The following is a 19,470-nucleotide window of genomic DNA, read 5'->3' as shown; positions in this document are numbered from 1 at the left end:
AACAAATTCAAAGCCTTTAAAGCAAGTTGCGAAGCTTGCATACATAGTTTCAAGCTTCCCAGACAACAACAAGAAAGGCATGCTCAAGGAATCATCGACTGATCCTCGGTGTTGAATCATTGATGAAAGGTATGAGTTAGAATGTCATGATCCAGGAGGCAAGACTGGAGATTGATGAGAAGAAACGGGGAAACAAATTACAGGCTGATGAGGAGAAAGGGGGAAACACGGGGAAATTAGGGATTATGTTTGGGAAATTAGATAATGAGTACAATGATGGGGCTGAGATGTTACCTGATGAGAAGAGGGCCGTGCGTGGACTGCTGAAGCAAGAGACCAATTGCTTATTGGACCAGGAGATGATGAGCCCAATTACCTATAGCCAACAAAAGACAACATAAACGGTTAAGGGAATATAAGTTGTTAGAGAAATGATACAGCTGGCAATCTGTTAGTAAATAATTCCTATAATAATTTAGTTGTAATGAGATGGAAATTATGAATGAAATGATGATGAATTCTATTTTCTTTACTCTATTTTCTCTATCTTCTTAAATCCTTTCTTATTTTGTGAGCGTTTCATCACAATTGGTATTCAGAGCAAGGCCATTTTGATCCAAAAATACTAATTTTTTTTTTCAAGCTAGGTAAGACACATAAATTACAGCAGATGGCACACAATGATCAGCCGCCGGTCATTCCTGTTGATCCAGTAGAGTCTTCTGAGGTGGAGCCAGTTCCAACTTGGTGGCTTAATCAACAGAGTAATTAGGAGCAGCGGATGCAACTACTGGAGGCCACAACAATTGACACGAAGAACATGCTTCAGTAACTTTTAGGGTTGATACAGAAGGCTGGGACTGAATCTGGGCAATCTACTCCTGCAGAACGACCACAAGCATCACCAACTCAGACCAAGGATGCAACTAAAATGCCATTACAAGTTACAGTCCTTGATGATAAGGAGAAATACTCATTTCAACCAGGATAACCAGGAATCCTAGCATCCAAGCCTACCTTGCCACATGATGTTTTTAAGATGAAAACAACAACAAATACAATGGAGTCAGGGGAACAATATGTCAGTAAGGGTCATCCATTTATGGAAAAACATTCCAGGAATAACAACACTGGTATGTTTCTTCCGAAACCAAAAATAGAGCTCCAGTTCTTTGATGGTACTAATCCTAGGAGTTGGATTAGGAAATGTGAGAAATATTTTTCTATCTTTGATGTTCCTGAATTACAGAAGTTAGAAATAGCTGCCATGTACTTTACTAGTAAGGCTGAAGTATGGTTTGATGGGTATATTATGAAGAAAAGTCGAGTTACTTGGCATGAGTTTGTTTCTGATATGTGTCATCGATTTACTGATAAAGGATATATTGATGTTATTGATGAATTTAATAAATTGACTCAACTGTCCTCTGCGGAGGAGTATGAAGCTCAGTTTGAGGAACTTCAACCTTACCTTCTACAGATTAATCCTGAACTAGGAGAGGAGTATTTTGTTTCCAGTTTTTTGAGTGGTCTTAAAGAGGAATTGAAGCATAAGGTGAAGGTTTTGGAACCCAAGACTGTAGCTGAAGCTGCTAGGAAAGCAAAACTCTATGACCTATTAGCAGAAGTGGAAAGTAAAAAATTCAGAAGTATTTTCAGACCATTGCTGCCAGGGAATTCTACCAGTTCTAGGAATTCTAATCCTTCACTAAGTTCACCTTTGAAAAACAGTTCAACACCTCCTACAAACAGACAACAGCTACTGGATTATAGAAGGGCCAATAATTTATGCTATAAATGTGGTGACAAGTTTACTCCAGGACATCATTGCAAATTGAAGCAATTGAATTCTATGGAAGAGGTGGAAGAGCAAGAGGATGCTGAAGAATTACAAGCAACTCAAACTAATATTGATAAAGTACCATTAGAAGAAAAAGATCCTGAGATTTCTATGAATGCAATTACTGGCAGTTTAGGAAGTAGTACCTTGAGGATTCAAGGATTCATAAAAGGGAAACCACTCAGTATATTAATTGATAGTGGCAGCACCCACAATTTTGTCACTAATAGGTGGGCTAAAGAAGGGTTGAAAGTGGAGGAAACTAATCCCTTAGTTATCACAGTAGCTAATGGTGATAAACTTTGTAGTACAACAAAGAGTAAAAAATTGAGTTGGGAGATGCAAGATTTTCTTTTTGCACATGATTTTAGGGTTTTACCCCTTGGAGGCAGTGATATGGTGCTAGGAGTTGATTGGATGAAGAAATATAGTCCAATATTAATGGATTTTAACAACATGACTCTTAGCTTTAAAATGGGTGACCAAGAGATTGTATTGCGGGAAGGATTGCACACTACTGCAATGAGGATAATTTTAGACAACAAAATGCAGAAATTGATGATTAAGAATCCTGAAGCAGTTGGGGAGATTTATATGCTAAATGCAGAGGTTGGTTATAATGAAATTCCTCCTACAATTCAAGCAGTAATTACTGATTACAAAGATGTATTTGAGGAGCCTACTGGAATGCCTCCAATAAGGAAACATGATCATTCTATTATTTTAAAATCAGGAATTGAAGCAGTTAATGTCAGACCTTACAGAATGCCTTATCATAAAAAATCAGAGGTTGAGAAACAGGTGACTGAAATGTTGGCAGCATCAATTATCAAACTAGCAAAAGTCTTTTTGCTTCACCTTGTTTGTTAGTAAAAAAGAAAGATGGTAGTTAGAGAATGTGCATTGATTATAGACAGTTAAATACTTTAACTGTTAAGAACAAATTTCCTATACCTGTGGTGGATGATCTTTTGGATGAACTAGCTGGAGCTAAATTTTTTTTCTAAATTAGATTTAAGATCTTGATACTAGCAGATTCGGATCAGGCCGGAAGACATTCCAAAAACAACCTTCAGGACACACCATGGTCATTTTGAATTCAAGGTAATGCCCTTTGGCTTAACTAATGCACCAGCTACTTTTCAAGCTCTTATGAATGATTTATTTGGAGCTTATCTCAGGAAATTTGTTCTAGTATTCTTTGATGATATTTTAATCTACAGCCCTGATTTACATAGTCATGCACAACAGTTGGAAATTCCAAGGCAGTATAAGCTTTTTGCTAAGAGAACTAAATGTTTCTTTGGCCAATCAGAGGTGGAGTACCTTGGTCATACTATTTTTCCACAGGGAGTAGCTACAGATTCTTCAAAAATTCAAGCTATTAAGGAATGGTCCATTTCAAGGAATTTGAAATCTTGAGGGGTTTTTTGGGCCTCACTGGCTACTACAGAAAATTTATTAAGGGTTATGGAGAAATAAGTAAACCCCTCACTACTATGTTGAAAAAGGATCAATTTTTTTGGACTAAGGAGGCTAGGAAGGCATTTATCACACTTAAAGAGATTATGTGTAGGGCTCCTATGCTGGCTTTACCAGATTTTACAAAGCAATTTTGTTTAGAAACTGATGTCAGTTCTAAGGGTATAGGTGCAGTCTTGTCCCAAGAAGGCAGACCAATTTCTTACCTCAGTAAGGCTTTGGGACCAAAGCAAATTGATTTGTCTATCTATGAGAAGGAGTATCTAGCAATATTAATGGCTATTTCTAAATGGAGACATTATATTGAAGGGAGTCCATTTATTATTAAAACATATCATGAATCTTTGAAACATTTGTTAGAACAGAAGATTAGTATTGCTATTCAGAAGAAAGGTCCAACAAAATTGCTAGGACTGGATTACTCAATTCAGTTTCGAAGAGGCAAACATAACAGAGCTGCTGATGCTTTATCTAGACAGTTTGAAAACAAATCAGAATTAAATCAGTTATCTGCTACAATTGTTATTCCTGCTTGGGTACAAGAGGTAGAAAACAGTTATGAGCAGGATTCTTTGGCAAAGGATTTCATTCCTAAGTTGTTACTTGATAATAATTCTATAGCAGATTGGTCCTATGCTAAGGGTGTTTTGAGATACAAAGGTAAAGTTTATATTGGTGAGACAGGTGGTCTAAGACAGCAGATTCTTTATATACTTCATGATTCACCACAAGGTGGCCATTCTGGGATACATGCTACTTATTATAGGATGAAGTTGTATTTTTATTGGAAAAGAATGAAAGCACTGGTTAAACAGTATGTGCAGCAATGTGATGTTTCTCAGAGAATAAAAAATGAACATGTTTTACAGCCTGGATTATTACAACCTTTACCTATTCCACAGCATGCTTGGGAGTTTATTACTATGGACTTTATTGAAGGGCTGCATACTTCTAATAGATTCAATTCTATTTTGGCGATAATTGATAAATTCACCAACTATGGGAATTTTTTACCCCTGATTCATCCTTTTACAGCTTCTGAAGTTGCTAAAATCTACTTGGACCAGGTTTACAAACTTCATGGTCAGCCTAAAGTTGCTCTTTCTGATAGAGATAAAATTTTTACTAGTGCTTTTTGGAAGGAATTATTAAAGTTATTGGGCACTACAACATTGTTTATACATATCATCCTCAAACGGATGGTCAAACCGAGAGGCTTAACCAATGTCTTGAACAGTACTTAAGGGGATTGTGTTTTCTAAAACCAAGTTCCTGGGCTAAGTAGTTTTCCCACACAGAATGGTGGTATAACACTAGTTTTCATACATCATTGGGTACAACACCTTTTCATGCCCTATATGGCTATACACCTCCAACAATGACTTGGTCAAGCGAGACAAGGGTGGCTGATGTACACCAATTTATGCAGGAGAGGGATAATATCAATAGTATCCTTTTAGAACAACTCACTGAAGCACAACATCGCATGAAATATTATGCAGATAGAAACCGCAGTGACAGGGAATTTAAGGAAGGGGAGGAAGTTTACCTTAAACTTTAGCCTTACAAGCAGACTTCCTTAGCTCTATGAAAAAATTTGAAACTGTCTGCTCGATACTATGGTCCCTATAAGATACAGAAACGAATTGGTTCAGTCGCATACCAATTAGAATTGCCAGTTCATTCTAAACTTCATCCGGTATTTCATATCAGCCTTTTGAAAAGGAAAATTGGGGATAGAAGTGTTGCTTCACGAGACCCACTGAACTCACTGCTGATGGACATCTTCAAGTTTATCCTGCAATTGTTTTGGATAAACGAGTTATTAAAAGAAACAATAAGGCATTGACTCAATTGTTGATTCAGTGGTCGAATTTAGGGATTGAGAATACTACCTGGGAGGATTTTACAGTGCTACGATCCCAATTTCCTGATTTTGATCCTTGGGGACAAGCATCCATTGCAACTGGGGGTATTGTCATGATCCAAGAGGCAAGACTGGAGACTGATGAGAAGAAACGGGGAAATAAATTACAGGCTGATGAGGAGAAAGGGGGAAACACAGGGAAATTAGGGATTATGTTTGGGAAATTAGATAAGGAGTACAATGATGGGGCTGAGATGTTACCTGATGAGAAGAGGGTCGTGTGTGGACTGCTGAAGCAAGAGACTAAGTGCTTATTGGACCAGGAGATGACGAGCCCAATTACCTACAACCAACAAAAGACAACAAAAACGGTTAAGGGAATATAAGTTGTTAGAGAAATGATACAGCTGACAATCTATTAGTAAATAATTCCTATAAAAATTCAGTTGTAATGATATGGAAATTATGAATGAAATGATGATGAATTCTGTTTTCTTTACTTTATTTTCTCTATCTTCTTAAATTCTTTCTTATTTTGTGAGCATTTCATCATATAGAACCTCATATAATGGTATGCAATTCTAACCCGTGATGTTAAGAAGAGCCCCTATCATGGTCTTCTAGACAGTTTCTCGCTAGGTATGGGTCGCAACCTCCTTGTAATATATTATTTGGATCTAACATGTCATGTCAAGAACAACCTTCATTAGAATTTACCAAACTACTATCTGACCTATATGCTCTGAAACCCCTCCTTAGAATAGCATATAATGTTTGAACAACTAACATATGCATGTATTGAGGTTTTGCTACATCCGCTTTAGCATTGAGTTCCCAAGTATATTTCTTTTATCCTCAGTATGTTGCCACAACATGATATGTTTTCACTGTGATGCCATAGTAGGGATGTATTTTCCTTTTGGCTAAAAGAGTTTTGAACTACCTTCTTTCTGAGTATTGAGATGAATTCACTCACCAAAAGAGGTGGGATGACTCAGAACACGGAGAAGCCTCTTCTCGCTAACTATAGAGATATTGAGTTGTCTTCGTACCTACATAACATAAGTTATCTCCGAAGAGCATTGAATTTCCTTTACCCCAGCTTACGACCATGAATCAACTTGAGAGGCTGACATGTATCCTTTGCGGCATTGAGATGTCTTTGCCCTAACTTTACACAAAAAAGATGCCTCATTTCTACTTGTAGTGTGTGGTACGTGTTAAGATGGATATACACCTATCGTAGTGTGCCATTGCAGACTTAGTAGTCTCCTCTACCTAGTCGAACAACATTGAGATTTTTCATGCTCTCTTTAGAAAATAAAATTACGTCCCAAAATCAACCGAATGAGTCGAGAGCTTTAACTCTAACAAAATGTTAAGATGCTTCTATCCATGAATCATTGAGATACCTCCTAAAGCCCGACTAATGTCAGGACACCTCTCACTCTTACTAATACAACTCAGAGTCATATCCAAATAATGCTGAGATACCTTTTCTACGGTATCGAGATGCATTTACATTGGCAAAGGGAAAGTTGACATTTTTCCCATTTGTTTTCACTTTTCACCAGGACAATAACCAAATCTCTTCGAGAGTGAAGAGACACATTCTCTGTAGATAAGGGCTTAGAGAAACCTTTGCCCTATATCTTACTACAATAACTTTGCCACCCCTATCAATGACCAGTCAAAAGAGTCAAGGTGCGTTTGCTACCCTTTAGAATCAATATGGAAACATAATTTCTCTTATCCTCCACGTGAGATGCTATCCTCCCCGAGAGAAGTCATCCTTTATGTGAAATGTTATCCTTTACGAGAGAAGTCATCCTCCGCGTGAAATGTTATCCTTTGTGAGATAAGTCAACCCCTACGTGAGATGTTATTCTTAGTGAGAAACATACTCTCTGCGATAATTTCTATACTCTGAGTGAAATTATGTCTTTTAGATTTTTATCCTCCACTTCTGTAAATGTTGAGATGCTCTTACTATTGAAAACATTTTGATATTTCGATATAACAAATTAAGTTAATTGAATTTTAAGATTTTCCAAATAATTTTCTAAGTATATTCGATATAACTATTCGAATATCAAAACATTACTCCAAATCTTTCAAAAATCATTTTTAATCCTTACTCAAGTATAAAATTATGTTTTAATCTTAAAACAATTTCAAAATAATTTTACAAAGTATTTCGAACCATTTCAAAGCTAAAAATTCCAGGTTGCTCAGAGGGAACCGATTCCCCCTAAGGGGACCGATTCCCCATGAATGGTTTGGCTCCGAGAATTCCAGTATGCTCGGAGGGAACCGATTCCCCCCAGGGGGTACCGATTCCCCCCTTGTATAACGGTCGAAATATTTGAATTTTACACTTAGGGAACCGTTTCCCCATAGGGGGTACCGATTCCCCCCACGCTCCAAGCTATTTTATTAATTGTTTTCACACTAAAACGACTATATTATCTTCACTAATCATCCCCAACGTTCAGAAGTGATTCAAGGTGTATTTAAACAAGTTCTGAAGCCTTTGATCAACAAGAAATCATAGAGAAACAAGAGAGAAAGCATCAAACACCAAGTTTGTGCAAATCAAGCAAATTTTCCTTTTAATATTCATTTTGCTTTCAAAGAACACCATTTGTGCTCATTTGTAATTATTTGTGAGTGTTCTTTTCTTGTTCTAGAATTGTTCAAACATCTTACCTTGTGAGGTTTTTCCTTGTAAGTTTGCAAATTTGTGTATTTCTCTTTGAAAAAGAGTGTGCTCAAGAATTTGGGGTATAATTATTGAGGGAGCTGTAAGGTTACTATTTGTCCTCAAAAGAAAGAACAAATTAGTGAATTTGTTGGAAAATCCTTAGTGTGGATAGCTAAGGTAGTGGACGTAGACTTTGGTTGATAAAGTCGAACCACTCTAAATCGCTGTGCAATTACTTTCAATTTTCTGCAAAAGCTTCCACCAAAATTTTAATTGCCAATTCACCCCCCCTCTTGGCCGATTCCGTCAATCGATTAACTCAACAATTGGCATCAGATCCTAACTCATTTGAAGTTTTAATAACCTCTTGAGTCGATTCGGGAAGAGTTATATCGTTAATCAAAGTCATCAATGGCCTCCGCTTCAAACTTCGACTCCGGTCTCGATTCGATGCCCGTCAACAAGCCTTCTTTCTTCAATGGAGCTAACTATTCCTATTGGAAGAAAAGAATGATGTACTTCATTCAAGCAAGTGACATGGGAGCATGGAATGTCGTAGTAGAATGATACATCAAGCCTCTCACTCATGCAAGATTATGGAGTGAAAGAGAGACAAAAATGTTCCAGCTCAACTCCAAAGCCATCCATATAATTTTTTGTGCTCTTGGACCAGATGAATACGGAAGAGTTTCATCGTGTACAATCGCCAAAGAAATATGGGATAAACTTCAAGTCACTCATGAAGGTACCGATGAGGTAAAGAAATCTAAAATTAGTATTCTAACGCATAGCTATGAAAATTTCAAGATGAAACCAAATGAAAATATCAAAGCTATGACGGATAGATTTTCAGCAATTTTCAATGGTCTCAAGTCATATGGAGAGATCATTTCAAATGAAAAGCTTGTGAGGAAGTTAGTCTACTCCCTCCCAAAATCGTGGCAATCAAAGAAGACGACAATCATCGAGTCTAAGGACTTAACGTCCTTAACTCTTGAAGAGCTAATTGGGTCACTCCTCACTCATGAAATGATGCTTGAAGATGAGGTAGACCTTGATAAGATTGAAGAGACACCAAAGGAGAAGGAGAAGAGGAAAAACATTGGAGTTGCTCTCAAATCCACAAAAGATGAGAGTGATTCGGATGAAGATGAAGATGACGATGACGAGGAAATGACATTGTTTGCCAAATGGTTCAGAAAAATGATGAGACCTTATCGAGGAAGAAAATTCAAACGAAATGAAGGCCTCAAAAATGAACCAAAAGAGAAGGACCCAATCATTTGCTATGAATGCAAAAAACTGGGGCATGTTAAATATGATTGCCCACAATTGAAGAGAAAGAGTCAATCAAAGAATAAGCACAAGGCTTATGTAGCTACATGGAGCGACGAAGAAGGTTCCGATGAAGAGGAACAAGAAGTAGCAAACTTGTGCTTGATGGCATTCGGGGAAGATTCTAAGGTAACCTCTAACTCATCTGATTTTGATGATTTATCCTATGATGAGCTATTAGAGGAATATAATGGGTTGGCTTCGGATTATGAGAAATTGTTTTTAAAATATAAAAATGATGTTTCAAAATTGAAAAATGAAAATAAACACATATCCAAAACCAACAACGATCTTTAAAGTAAGATCAAACATTTGCAAATCAAACTAGAAGAGTTTGAAAAGAAAAATTTAGATTTGCAAAATTTACTTTCAAAGGTCAATGATGATCATCAAAAGAAAATTGATGATCTTAAAGCTTCTTTTGATAAAGTTGGAACAAAATGTTTTGAATGTGGAGAAAATTCTAAATCCAACTTTGTTAGAAATTTTTTTAAAAACTACAATCATAGAGGTCCCCAAAGAACCTCTAATGGAAAAATCGTTAGAAGTATATGGGTTCCTAAAGAGCTCATTACTACTAAAGATAAGGATATCCTACACAAATGGATACCTAAGGGGACTAGAATTTTGGAAACTAATGAATATGGACCCAAAAGAATTTGGGTACCAAAAATTAGAAATTAATCTATGATTGTAGGAAAAGGAGAATTGCTACAAGGCACGGGAAACAAATTCAAACTCATGGTACCTTGATAGTGGATGCTCAAGACACATGACCGGAGACAAAAGCCGGTTCATTAAGCTTAACGCCAAAAATGAAGGAGAAGTGACTTTTGGTGATGATTCAAAAGGTCACATTGAAGGTATTGGTACTATTGGTAATACCTCTTCCATACAAATTAAGAATGTTTTATATATGAATGGATTAAAGCATAATCTATTAAGTATTAGTCAATTTTGTGATAAGGGATTCAATGTCATGTTTGATATTAATGGTTGTAAAGTCATTGACATTGCATCTAATCAGATTATGCTTGTTGGTCATAGAATAGGAAACATATACATGGTGCATTTAGATTCTATTGATATGACTAATTTGTGCCTAGTTGCTAAGGATGAACATGATAGTTGGTTATGGCATAGGAGACTAGGACATGCTAGTATGAGTGTTTTGCAACGGCTAATTCAAGGTGATTTAGTTCGAGGGTTGCCTAAGCTTAAATTTGATAATGATAAAATCTGTGATGCTTGTGCTAAAGGAAAACAAAAGCAAATTTCTTTTAAATCCATTAATGACATATCAACTAGTAGAGTATTACAATTGATCCATATAGATCTTTTTGGACCAACTAGGACTACTAGCTTGGGTGGAAAACAATATGCATTTGTCTTAGTAGATGACTATTCTAGATATACTTGGGTTCTATTTTTAAGTACTAAAGATGAAGCATTAGAACAATTCATCACGTTTTCAAAAGTAATCCAAAATGAAAAAGGTTACTCTATAACTAGTGTTAAGAGTGATCATGGAACTGAATTTGAAAATCTTGGATTTACTGAATTTTGTAACTCTAACGGTATTAGCCATCATTTTTCAGCACCTAGAACCCCTCAACAAAATAGAGTTGTTGAAAGGAAAAATCAAACTTTAGAAGCAATGGCTAGAACCATGCTTTGTGAAAATAATTTGCCAAAATATTTTTGGGCGGCAGCCACAAATACCGCTTGTTATGTTATAAATCGAGTAATGATTAGGCCAATTTTAAAGAAAACTCCATATGAAATTTTCAAAAATAAAAATCCTAACATTAGCTATTTTCATCCTTTTGGATGTAAATGTTTTGTTTTAAACAATGGTAAAGAGAACCTTGGCAAATTTGATGCTAAAAGTGATGAAGGAATTTTTCTGGGTTATTCCTTAAATTCTAAAGCTTATCGAGTATTTAATAAAAGAACTTTAGTTGTAGAAGAGTCTATACATGTTGTTTTCGATGATAATCCCCTTCCGAGGAAGGATTCTTGTGTGAATAATGATGTAGGTGTTATAAATACAAATGACGTTAGACATGAAGTTGGAGAACCATCATCAAAGGAAGAAACAAAAAATGAGGAAACTCATGATCCTTTTGAGAATCCAACCATTGAAGAAAGGGAAGTATCTTATCCAAGAGAGTACAACTATGTCAAGGATGGTGAAATTATAGGTGATCCATCCAAAGGGGTAACAACTCGATCTTCTTTAAGAAATATTTGTAATTATGTTGCATTTATCTCATGCATAGAGCCTAAGAATATTAAAGAAGCATTAAATGATGAACATTGGATTATGGCTATGCAAGAAGAGTTAAATCAATTTGAGAGAAGTAAAGTATGGACATTAGTTGAAAGGCCTAGTAATAAATCTACTGTAGGTACTAGATGGGTATTTAGGAATAAGCTTGATGAGAGTGGTAATATAGTGAGAAACAATGCTAGACTTGTTGCTCAAGGGTATACTCAAGAAGAGGGCATAGACTATTGATAACTCCTTGAAAAGGTCATATTTTGGGACCTTTTCACTTAAGTTATTGAATGTCTAAGAGCCCATTTAGGACCATTTAGATGCATTTAGGAGCATATAGTTGCATGTGGTGGATTTCAGTTTGCCGTGGCATTTTATTTTTACAGCGGTGCTGCTTTATGGGAAAGGTACTTGTCTGATGATGTGCAGGTGTTGAAAGCAAGGAAAAGAGGATTTAAAATACCGTGACATAAGGATATTGCTGAGCTAAATAAAAATGCCAAGTTCAAATGGCATTTCAGGAGCGTACAAGGAGAGAGAAGATATTTTCTAGCCAGCTGTCCCGGATTTTACGCATGCTCTGCCCGAGATACCCACCGCAGCATTTTGGCACTTCAACCACCGGTTCTGTTGATGATGTTGCCTAGTCTGACCCTGCAGATCCTGTCGGTCCTAGGGCGCCTATAGCGGGATTATGCCGGTCTCTAGCCAGCTACCTAGGCTGTATCATTGCCTAGTCTGCTCGACTCCCAAGTAACTCAACCATGGTTTTGGGGTTTCCTAGGATGGTTAACACCAAAACTTAGGATTTCTTTTCCCCTATAAATAGAGGAGGAAGCTATATTGAAGAGGACTTTAGTTCCAGCCACATTTGATCTTAAAAAGTTAGAGAGAGAAAGTCTTATCTTTCTCCGTCAATCCCACTTGCCGTGGCATTTCTCCTTGACTAGCAGAATGGAGTGGCGTTCTGAGCATCCGATAGGAGCTAGTCCGCTGGGAGCAGTCCTTGGTGGCCGAGGAAGGCATTTGGCAGTGCACGTCGAAGGCTTTCTCTCATCCCCTTAGTCCTTGCTTTTTATATTTTGTTGTTGGGTTGTAAGGAACGAATGAATCTTGCTTTGTGCTTGTTGATTTCGAGCCCCACCATGAACTAATCCTATTTGGTGGGAGTTCGCATGGTTATTTAAGTTGTTATTTTAATGAATGGTTGTTGTTTCATGCTCTATTCTGTTTTTTTTATGATGCTTAAAGTCTTGAGGTTGTAGGAGCTACGAGAGTAGCCTTTCCTTAGGAGGGTTCATAAGGTTCGAGAGAATGCCTTGGCAATTTATCTTTAGTCTTCGAGAGAAGCTAGGGAGGAACTACATAAACAACGGGTTCTAGATAGTAACTAGGCCTAATCCACCTTAGAGATAAGAATAGGATTTCATTCGACTAAAAGGAGTTGTGTATAAACAATAGGTTAGATGTTAATGCTGCCGCAAAAAAGGTATTACCGAGACATATTCTATTAGCTGAGTCAATAGGATCACTGCTTGGGCTTACGCCAATCGATTTTTCCAGGGCATCTTTAGTCTGTCAAGTCCCTTACTAGAGATAGCATAGGGCACATCAGTAGACTCTGTCGGGCAGGGTAAGCATAGAAGAAGCACCATTTAGAGAAATAAACTTAAGTTTTGCTTGTGTCTCCCATCACTCATTTTCATTGCTGCTTGTCTTGTGAGAATGCTAAAGTCCTACATATATTAAATCTAGTATTTGAATTTTTATTTGGCCTTGACATTTCCATTTGTTTTCACGTATCACAATTTAATTTGCCACGACATATCCATCTGCTACCACACTATCACCACTCCATTTCCACTATGTCCATTCCATTTTGCCACTGCATTCTCATCTGTATATACCATAACTAACTTTACTTAGGTGACAAAGTAAAGTGCCTTGACAAACCTATTTGATTTCCCCAATTCCCTGTGGATACGATACTCTACTTATCACTTTATTACTTGTTCGATTGTGTATACTTGCACACATATCCGCATCATATTTTAGTACTCACAAATAGCGGACAAGTTTTTGGCGCCGTTGCCGGGGAATTGCAACTGGAAGTTAAATTGATTTGTCATAGCATTTTTATATTACTTGTGTAAATTTTTTTTTTCTTTTAGTTATATTTACTTTATATTTTTTTTAATTTTTCAGATTTTTTCGAGTTTATGACCAGAAGCAACCCTGAAGAGCCATTAGAACCTATTGATCCTGAAATTGAAAGGCTCTTTAGACAAAGAAGATGAGCACAACGTGTCAATATGTACCAACTCGGAAATCAGGGCATTGGCCATAAGGGTGATCAACATGCTGAGGCAAATCCAAATGCTGGGAATGCAGCTAGGCCTCGGGCTATTCATGATCATTTAAATCCAATCTTAGAGGATCTCAACCCTGGAATTGTGGCACCCGATATTCAGGCAGCCCATTTCGAGCTGAAACCTGTCATGTTCAACATGTTAAACTCTATAGGGTAGTTTGGGGGCATGCCAAATGAAGATGCCAGGCAGCATATTCGTAACTTCTTGGAAGTGTGCGATTCTTTTCGCCAACAAGGGGTGCACGAAGATGTTCTGAAATTAAAGCTTTTCCCATATTCCCTACGAGACAGAGCAAGGGCATGGTTGAGTGGAGTTCCAGCGGGTTCTATGTGGTCGTGGACAGATCTGTGCAAATATTTTTTGCTGCGGTATAATCCTCCGAACATGAACACCTAACTTAGGAACGACATTGCTTCATTCCGTCAAGCTGATGACGAGTCGATGCATGAGTATTGGGATAGATACAAAGCATTGCTTTGCAAGTGTTCAAACCATGGTTTTCAAGATTGGACACAAGTAGTGATGTTCTATAATGGAGTAAACGCACCCACGAGGATGATGCTAGATGCCTCGGCAAATGGGACGTTACTAGATAAATCACCAGCAGAGGCACATCTTAGATAGGATTGCTACCAATGATTATCAGTTTCCCTCAACTAAGCATGGGTTTGGGCGTAAGACACATGGAGCTCTCGAGCTAGATTCTAATGATGCCGTGTCAGCCCAACTTGCTGCCATTACCAACATGCTAAAAAATTTACAAAGGCCAAGTGAGGTAAGGGATCGAAGGCAGCCTGTTCAGTTTGTTTATTATGCCAAGGCAATCACAATGAGAGTAATTGCCCAACCAATCAAGAATCCATCAACTTTGTTGGCAATTTTAATCGAGGCAATAACAACCCCTATTCAAACACCTATAATCCTGGATGGCGTCAGCATCCAAATTTTTCTTGGGGAAATCAAGGAAACAGCACTGCTCAATAGCCAGCTCGTCGGCATAATTTTAATGATTCCCAAGGCTATCAATCAAATATTCCATGGCATAATCAAAACAAGGGAGGGCCATCTTCATCAAATACTAGTTCTTTGGAGGCCACAATGCAAGAATTCATTGCAACAACAAAAACAATGCTGCAAGACCACTCGACCTTTATAAAAAATCAAGAAGCTCTACTCCAGAGCCATAGTTCATCGTTAAGGGCACTAGAGAGTCAAGTAGGTCAGATTTTCGCGGCATTACAAGAACGCAAACCCGGACATTTGCCAAGTGACACTGAAGTCACCAAACCTCATAGCAAAGAACAATGAAATGTGCTAACTCTCCGAAGCGGTACACAAATTAATATAGAAGATAAGTCTGGGGGGAAAACCGAAGGAAGATTCACCCCCCACAACCAGTCAAGCTGATAAAGAACTGCAGGAGAAAAAATCGAAGGAAGAAGATAAATCTGAGGGTTCATCAAGTAACAAAGTTGAAGGGGCAAATAAAAATGCCACGGTAACTTCTGTTCGCACCCCATCATTACAAGAAGCCAGACCCCCACCTCCTTTTTCGCAAAGACTAAAGAAACATAACGAGGATACTCAGTTTAAAAAATTTGTTGATATTCTGGGTCAACTGGAGATCAATGTTCCTTTTCTTGAAGCAATGGAACAAATGCCCACATATGCTAAATTTCTAAAAGAAATCGTCACCAAGAAGAGAAAGGTTGAGCAGTACGAAACAATTGCCACGGCAAAAGAATTTTGCTCTTCCTTAAGTAAGCTACCACCAAAAAAAGACGTGATCCAGGAAGCTTTATCATTCCATGTTCGATTGGAAACAAATTTGTTGGAAAAGCACTGTGTGACCTTGGCTCAAGTGTAAACTTGATGCCTAAGTCGATTTTCGTAAAACTGGGGATAGGAAATGCGAGACCTACTTCAGTCATCTTGCAACTTGCCGATCGTTCACATGTGCGTCCAGAAGGGTGAATTGAAGATGTCATCGTGAGGGTTGACAAGTTCGTTTTCCCTGTCGATTTTCTGATTCTGGACTGTGAGGTCGACGCCACAGCGCCCATTATATTGGGGAGACCTTTCCTAGCCACCGGTCGTATTCTCATCGATTGCGAGAAGGGCGAGCTAACCATGCGAGTGGCCGATCAACAAATCACTGTTAATGTTTTCCGATCTCTCAAACACATGGATGATTATAAAAATGTCAGAGCATTTTTGAGGTAGACACTGAAATTACAAAAGAGGCAGATCAATTTTACCACGACAATTTCATTCAGCTAGATATTGATGAGAGGCTCCTTGAAGAGCCGAATGACTTTTCATCCGAGGAACAGCAGGCTAGCTTCCTTAAAGCTAGCCCAGGTACGCGCTTTGAACCTTTGAATTTCGAAGAGTTTGTTCCTCCTAAGCCCTCATTACAGCATGCACCTACCCTTGAACTTAAAAATTTGCCACAACATCTTAAATATGCTTATCTGGGTAGTAATGACACTTTGCCTGTGATTATTTCCTCTGCCCTTACTCCTAACCAAGAATCTAGTTTGCTAAGTATTTTGTCACAGCATAAGAAAGCGTTAGGGTGGACGATGACAGATCTCAAGGGAATAAGTCCAACAATCTGCATGCACAAAATTTTGCTGGAAGAATGCCACGGCAAATCCATAGAGCCATAGTGAAGATTAAATCCAATCATGAAGCACGTTGTGATGAAAGAGGTTCTCAAATGGCTCGATACTGGAGTGATATACCCTATTTCGGATAGTTCGTGGGTCAGTCCCGTCCAATGCGTGCCTAAAAAGGGAGGCATGACCGTGGTAACGAGCGAAGGAAATGACTTAATACCTACTCGAACTGTCACTGGATGGCGCATCTGCATGGACTACCGCAGGCTTAACAAGGCCACCAAGAAGGATCATTTTCCTTTGCCATTCATCGATCAAATGCTGGATCGACTTGCGGGCAAGGCATACTATTGTTTCTTGGATGGTTATTCAGGGTATAATCAGATTGCCATAGCACCAGAGGACCAAGAGAAGACGACATTCACGTGCCCGTATGGCACATATGCTTTTCGAAGAATGCCTTTTGGACTCTGTAATACCCCGGCAACTTTTCAGCGTTGCATGCAAGCCATCTTTTCTGACATGGTGGAGGATTTTTTGGAAATTTTTATGGACGATTTTTCTGTTTCCAGAGACGATTTTCAAAAATGCCTCGGCAATTTAGCAAAGGTACTGAAGCGATGCGAGGAGGCTGATCTCGTACTAAACTGGGAAAAATGCCACTTCATGGTGACTGAAGGCATTGTTCTAGGACATAAAATTTATGCAAAGGGCATTGAGGTCGACAAGGCTAAGATCGAGGTGATCGAGAAGCTTCCCCCACCAAATTCTGTCAAGGGCATTCGGAGTTTCCTTGGCCACGCTGGTTTTTACAGACGATTCATCAAGGATTTTTCCACACTATCCAAGCCATTGTGCACCTTGCTGTAATAGAACCAACCCTTTGTATTCGATCAGAAATGCCATGGCGCATTTAAAGAGCTGAAGCAGAAACTTATCTCTGCACCAATTGTAGTTCCCCCAGATTGGACGGCCCCATTTGAATTAATGTGTGATGCAAGTGATTTTGCCGTGGGAGCTGTGCTTGGGCAGCATAAAGGTAAAATCTTTCATGTCATATATTATGCTAGTTGTACCTTAAATGATGCACAATTAAATTACACAACCACTGAGAAAGAATTACTTGCCGTGGTATTTGCATTTGACAAATTTAGGCCATACTTGATAGGCACCAAGGTTATAGTTCACACTGATCATTCAGCTATAAAATATTTTGTGAACAAGAAAGATGCCAAGCCTAGACTGATCAGGTGGATATTACTTCTGCAAGAATTCGACTTAGAGGTAATTGATAGGAAAGGTACTGAAAATCAGGTTGCAGACCACTTATCTAGGCTAGAAAATATTTCAGAATGACATGACATTTTTGATATTAAAGAAGAATTCCCTGACGAGAAAATTTTATAGCCACGGCAATTCCGTGGTACGCTGACCTGGTTAACTTTCTTGTTAGTGGTGTTTTTCCTTATGAACTGAACAGCCAGGGCAAAAAGAGGTTTCTTCATGATGCCAAGTTCTACTTTTGGGACGAGCCGTACTTATTCAAGCAATGTGCTGATCAAATGATTCGACGGTGGTCCCGAAGAAGAACAAAGCGATATCTTACACCATGCCATACATCAACTTGTGGAGGGCATTTTGGAGGTTCGAGGACTGCTGCAAAGGTTCCCCAGTCAGGTTTTTATTGGCCATCATTATTTAAAGATGCCCACGCATTTTGCAAGGCGTGCGACAGATGCCAGCACTGGAAATATTTCCAGACGACTGGAGATGAGCTCTTTGATGTTTGGGGCATCGATTTCATGGGACCATTCCCATCTCCTTTGGAGATTTATATATCTTGCTAGTGGTGGATTACGTTTCAAAGTGGGTTGAAGCAATTGCTACGCCGAGAAACGACTCAAAGACTGTGCTCAAGTTCCTTCATAAGAACATCTTCACTCGTTTTGGAGTCCCAAGAGCTATTATCAGTGATGAGGGCACTCACTTTGACAACAAGTTGATTGCCAAGGCATTACAGAAATATGGAGTGTGACATAAGATTGCCACGCCATATCATCCGCAGACGAATGGACAGGTTGAAATCTCCAATCGAGAAGTTAAGCAAATCCTGGAGAAGGTGGTTAACCCCCGAAGGAAAGACTGGTCCCCAAAGTTTGACGAAGCATTATGGGCATATAGGACAGCAATCAAAACACCTTTAGGAATGTCGCCCTTTAAGATGGTATATGGAAAAGCCTGCCACCTCCCTATTGAACTAGAGCACAAGGCGTACTGGGCAATCAAAAAGTTAAACTTTGACGAGCAAATTGCTGGGGAGAAATGATTACTGGATCTAAATGAAATAGAAGAGTTTTGAGTGCAATCATATGAAAATGCCAAGCTCTACAAGGAAAAAACCAAAAAGTGGCACGATAGAATGCTTTTGCCACGGTAATTTCATATGGGTCAAAAAGTACTGTTGTTCAATTCTAGGCTCAAGCTCTTCCCAGGTAAATTAAAGTCGCGCTGGTCTGGACCATTTGAAGTTCACCATGTTTACCCTTATGGTGCTGTTTATATCAAGAACCTGGACGATGGATCCATCTTTAAAGTCAATGGCCAGCGCCTAAAGGCTTATCAAGGAGTCCCACCTGCACGTGACAAGTCGGCGTTGCTCTTGCAAGATGTTGACACTGGTTCGGCATCTTAAGGATGCCGTGGCATTTTTAACTTACATCTGTACATAAATTATTTTTGTTTGCCTTTATTTTAATATCTCATTATCAATTATTTTCATTTCATATTTTTGCCAGGGAATCCCACGCACTAAGCACGTGAGGCGTGTTGACGAAGTTGAGAACACTTTGGGCGGCAAAATGAAAAGGAAAAAGGAGGGAAATTTTATTTTGACTTTTGACTTAGGAATGAATTTTTTTTTCTTTCCCGCCCTACCCCACCGCTTATCTATTACCCCCCCCCAAAATAT

At 38.5% G+C, this 19,470-nt stretch overlaps 1 protein-coding gene across 1 annotated transcript; it reads left to right on the top strand.

Moving 5' to 3' along the window:
* The first annotated feature begins 1,060 nt into the window (after positions 1–1,060).
* Positions 1,061–3,262, top strand: LOC120211739. The gene is made up of 3 exons (XM_039210221.1): positions 1,061–2,652; positions 2,876–2,944; positions 3,064–3,262. Exons 1-3 carry the CDS (start codon positions 1,061–1,063, stop codon positions 3,260–3,262), a joined length of 1,860 nt encoding a protein of 619 aa, XP_039066152.1.
* The last annotated feature ends 16,208 nt before the right edge of the window (positions 3,263–19,470 follow it).

Source organism: Hibiscus syriacus, unplaced genomic scaffold (assembly GCF_006381635.1).
Source record: "Hibiscus syriacus cultivar Baekdansim isolate YM2019G1 unplaced genomic scaffold, ASM638163v2 tig00109982_pilon, whole genome shotgun sequence".
Taxonomy (NCBI): Eukaryota; Viridiplantae; Streptophyta; class Magnoliopsida; order Malvales; family Malvaceae; genus Hibiscus; species Hibiscus syriacus.
Note: the sequence above shows the minus strand (reverse complement) of the source record. Positions and strands in the feature narration are given on the sequence as shown.

Coding starts and splice junctions, on each gene's coding strand:
- LOC120211739 (XM_039210221.1), top strand. CDS start 1,061: ATGGAGTCAGGGGAACAATATGTCAGTAAGGGTCATCCATTTATGGAA. Junction 2,653..2,875: donor GAGAAACAGGTGACTGAAAT/GTTGGCAGCATC, acceptor TGATACTAGCAG/ATTCGGATCAGGCCGGAAGA. Junction 2,945..3,063: donor ATGGTCATTTTGAATTCAAG/GTAATGCCCTTT, acceptor TTTAATCTACAG/CCCTGATTTACATAGTCATG.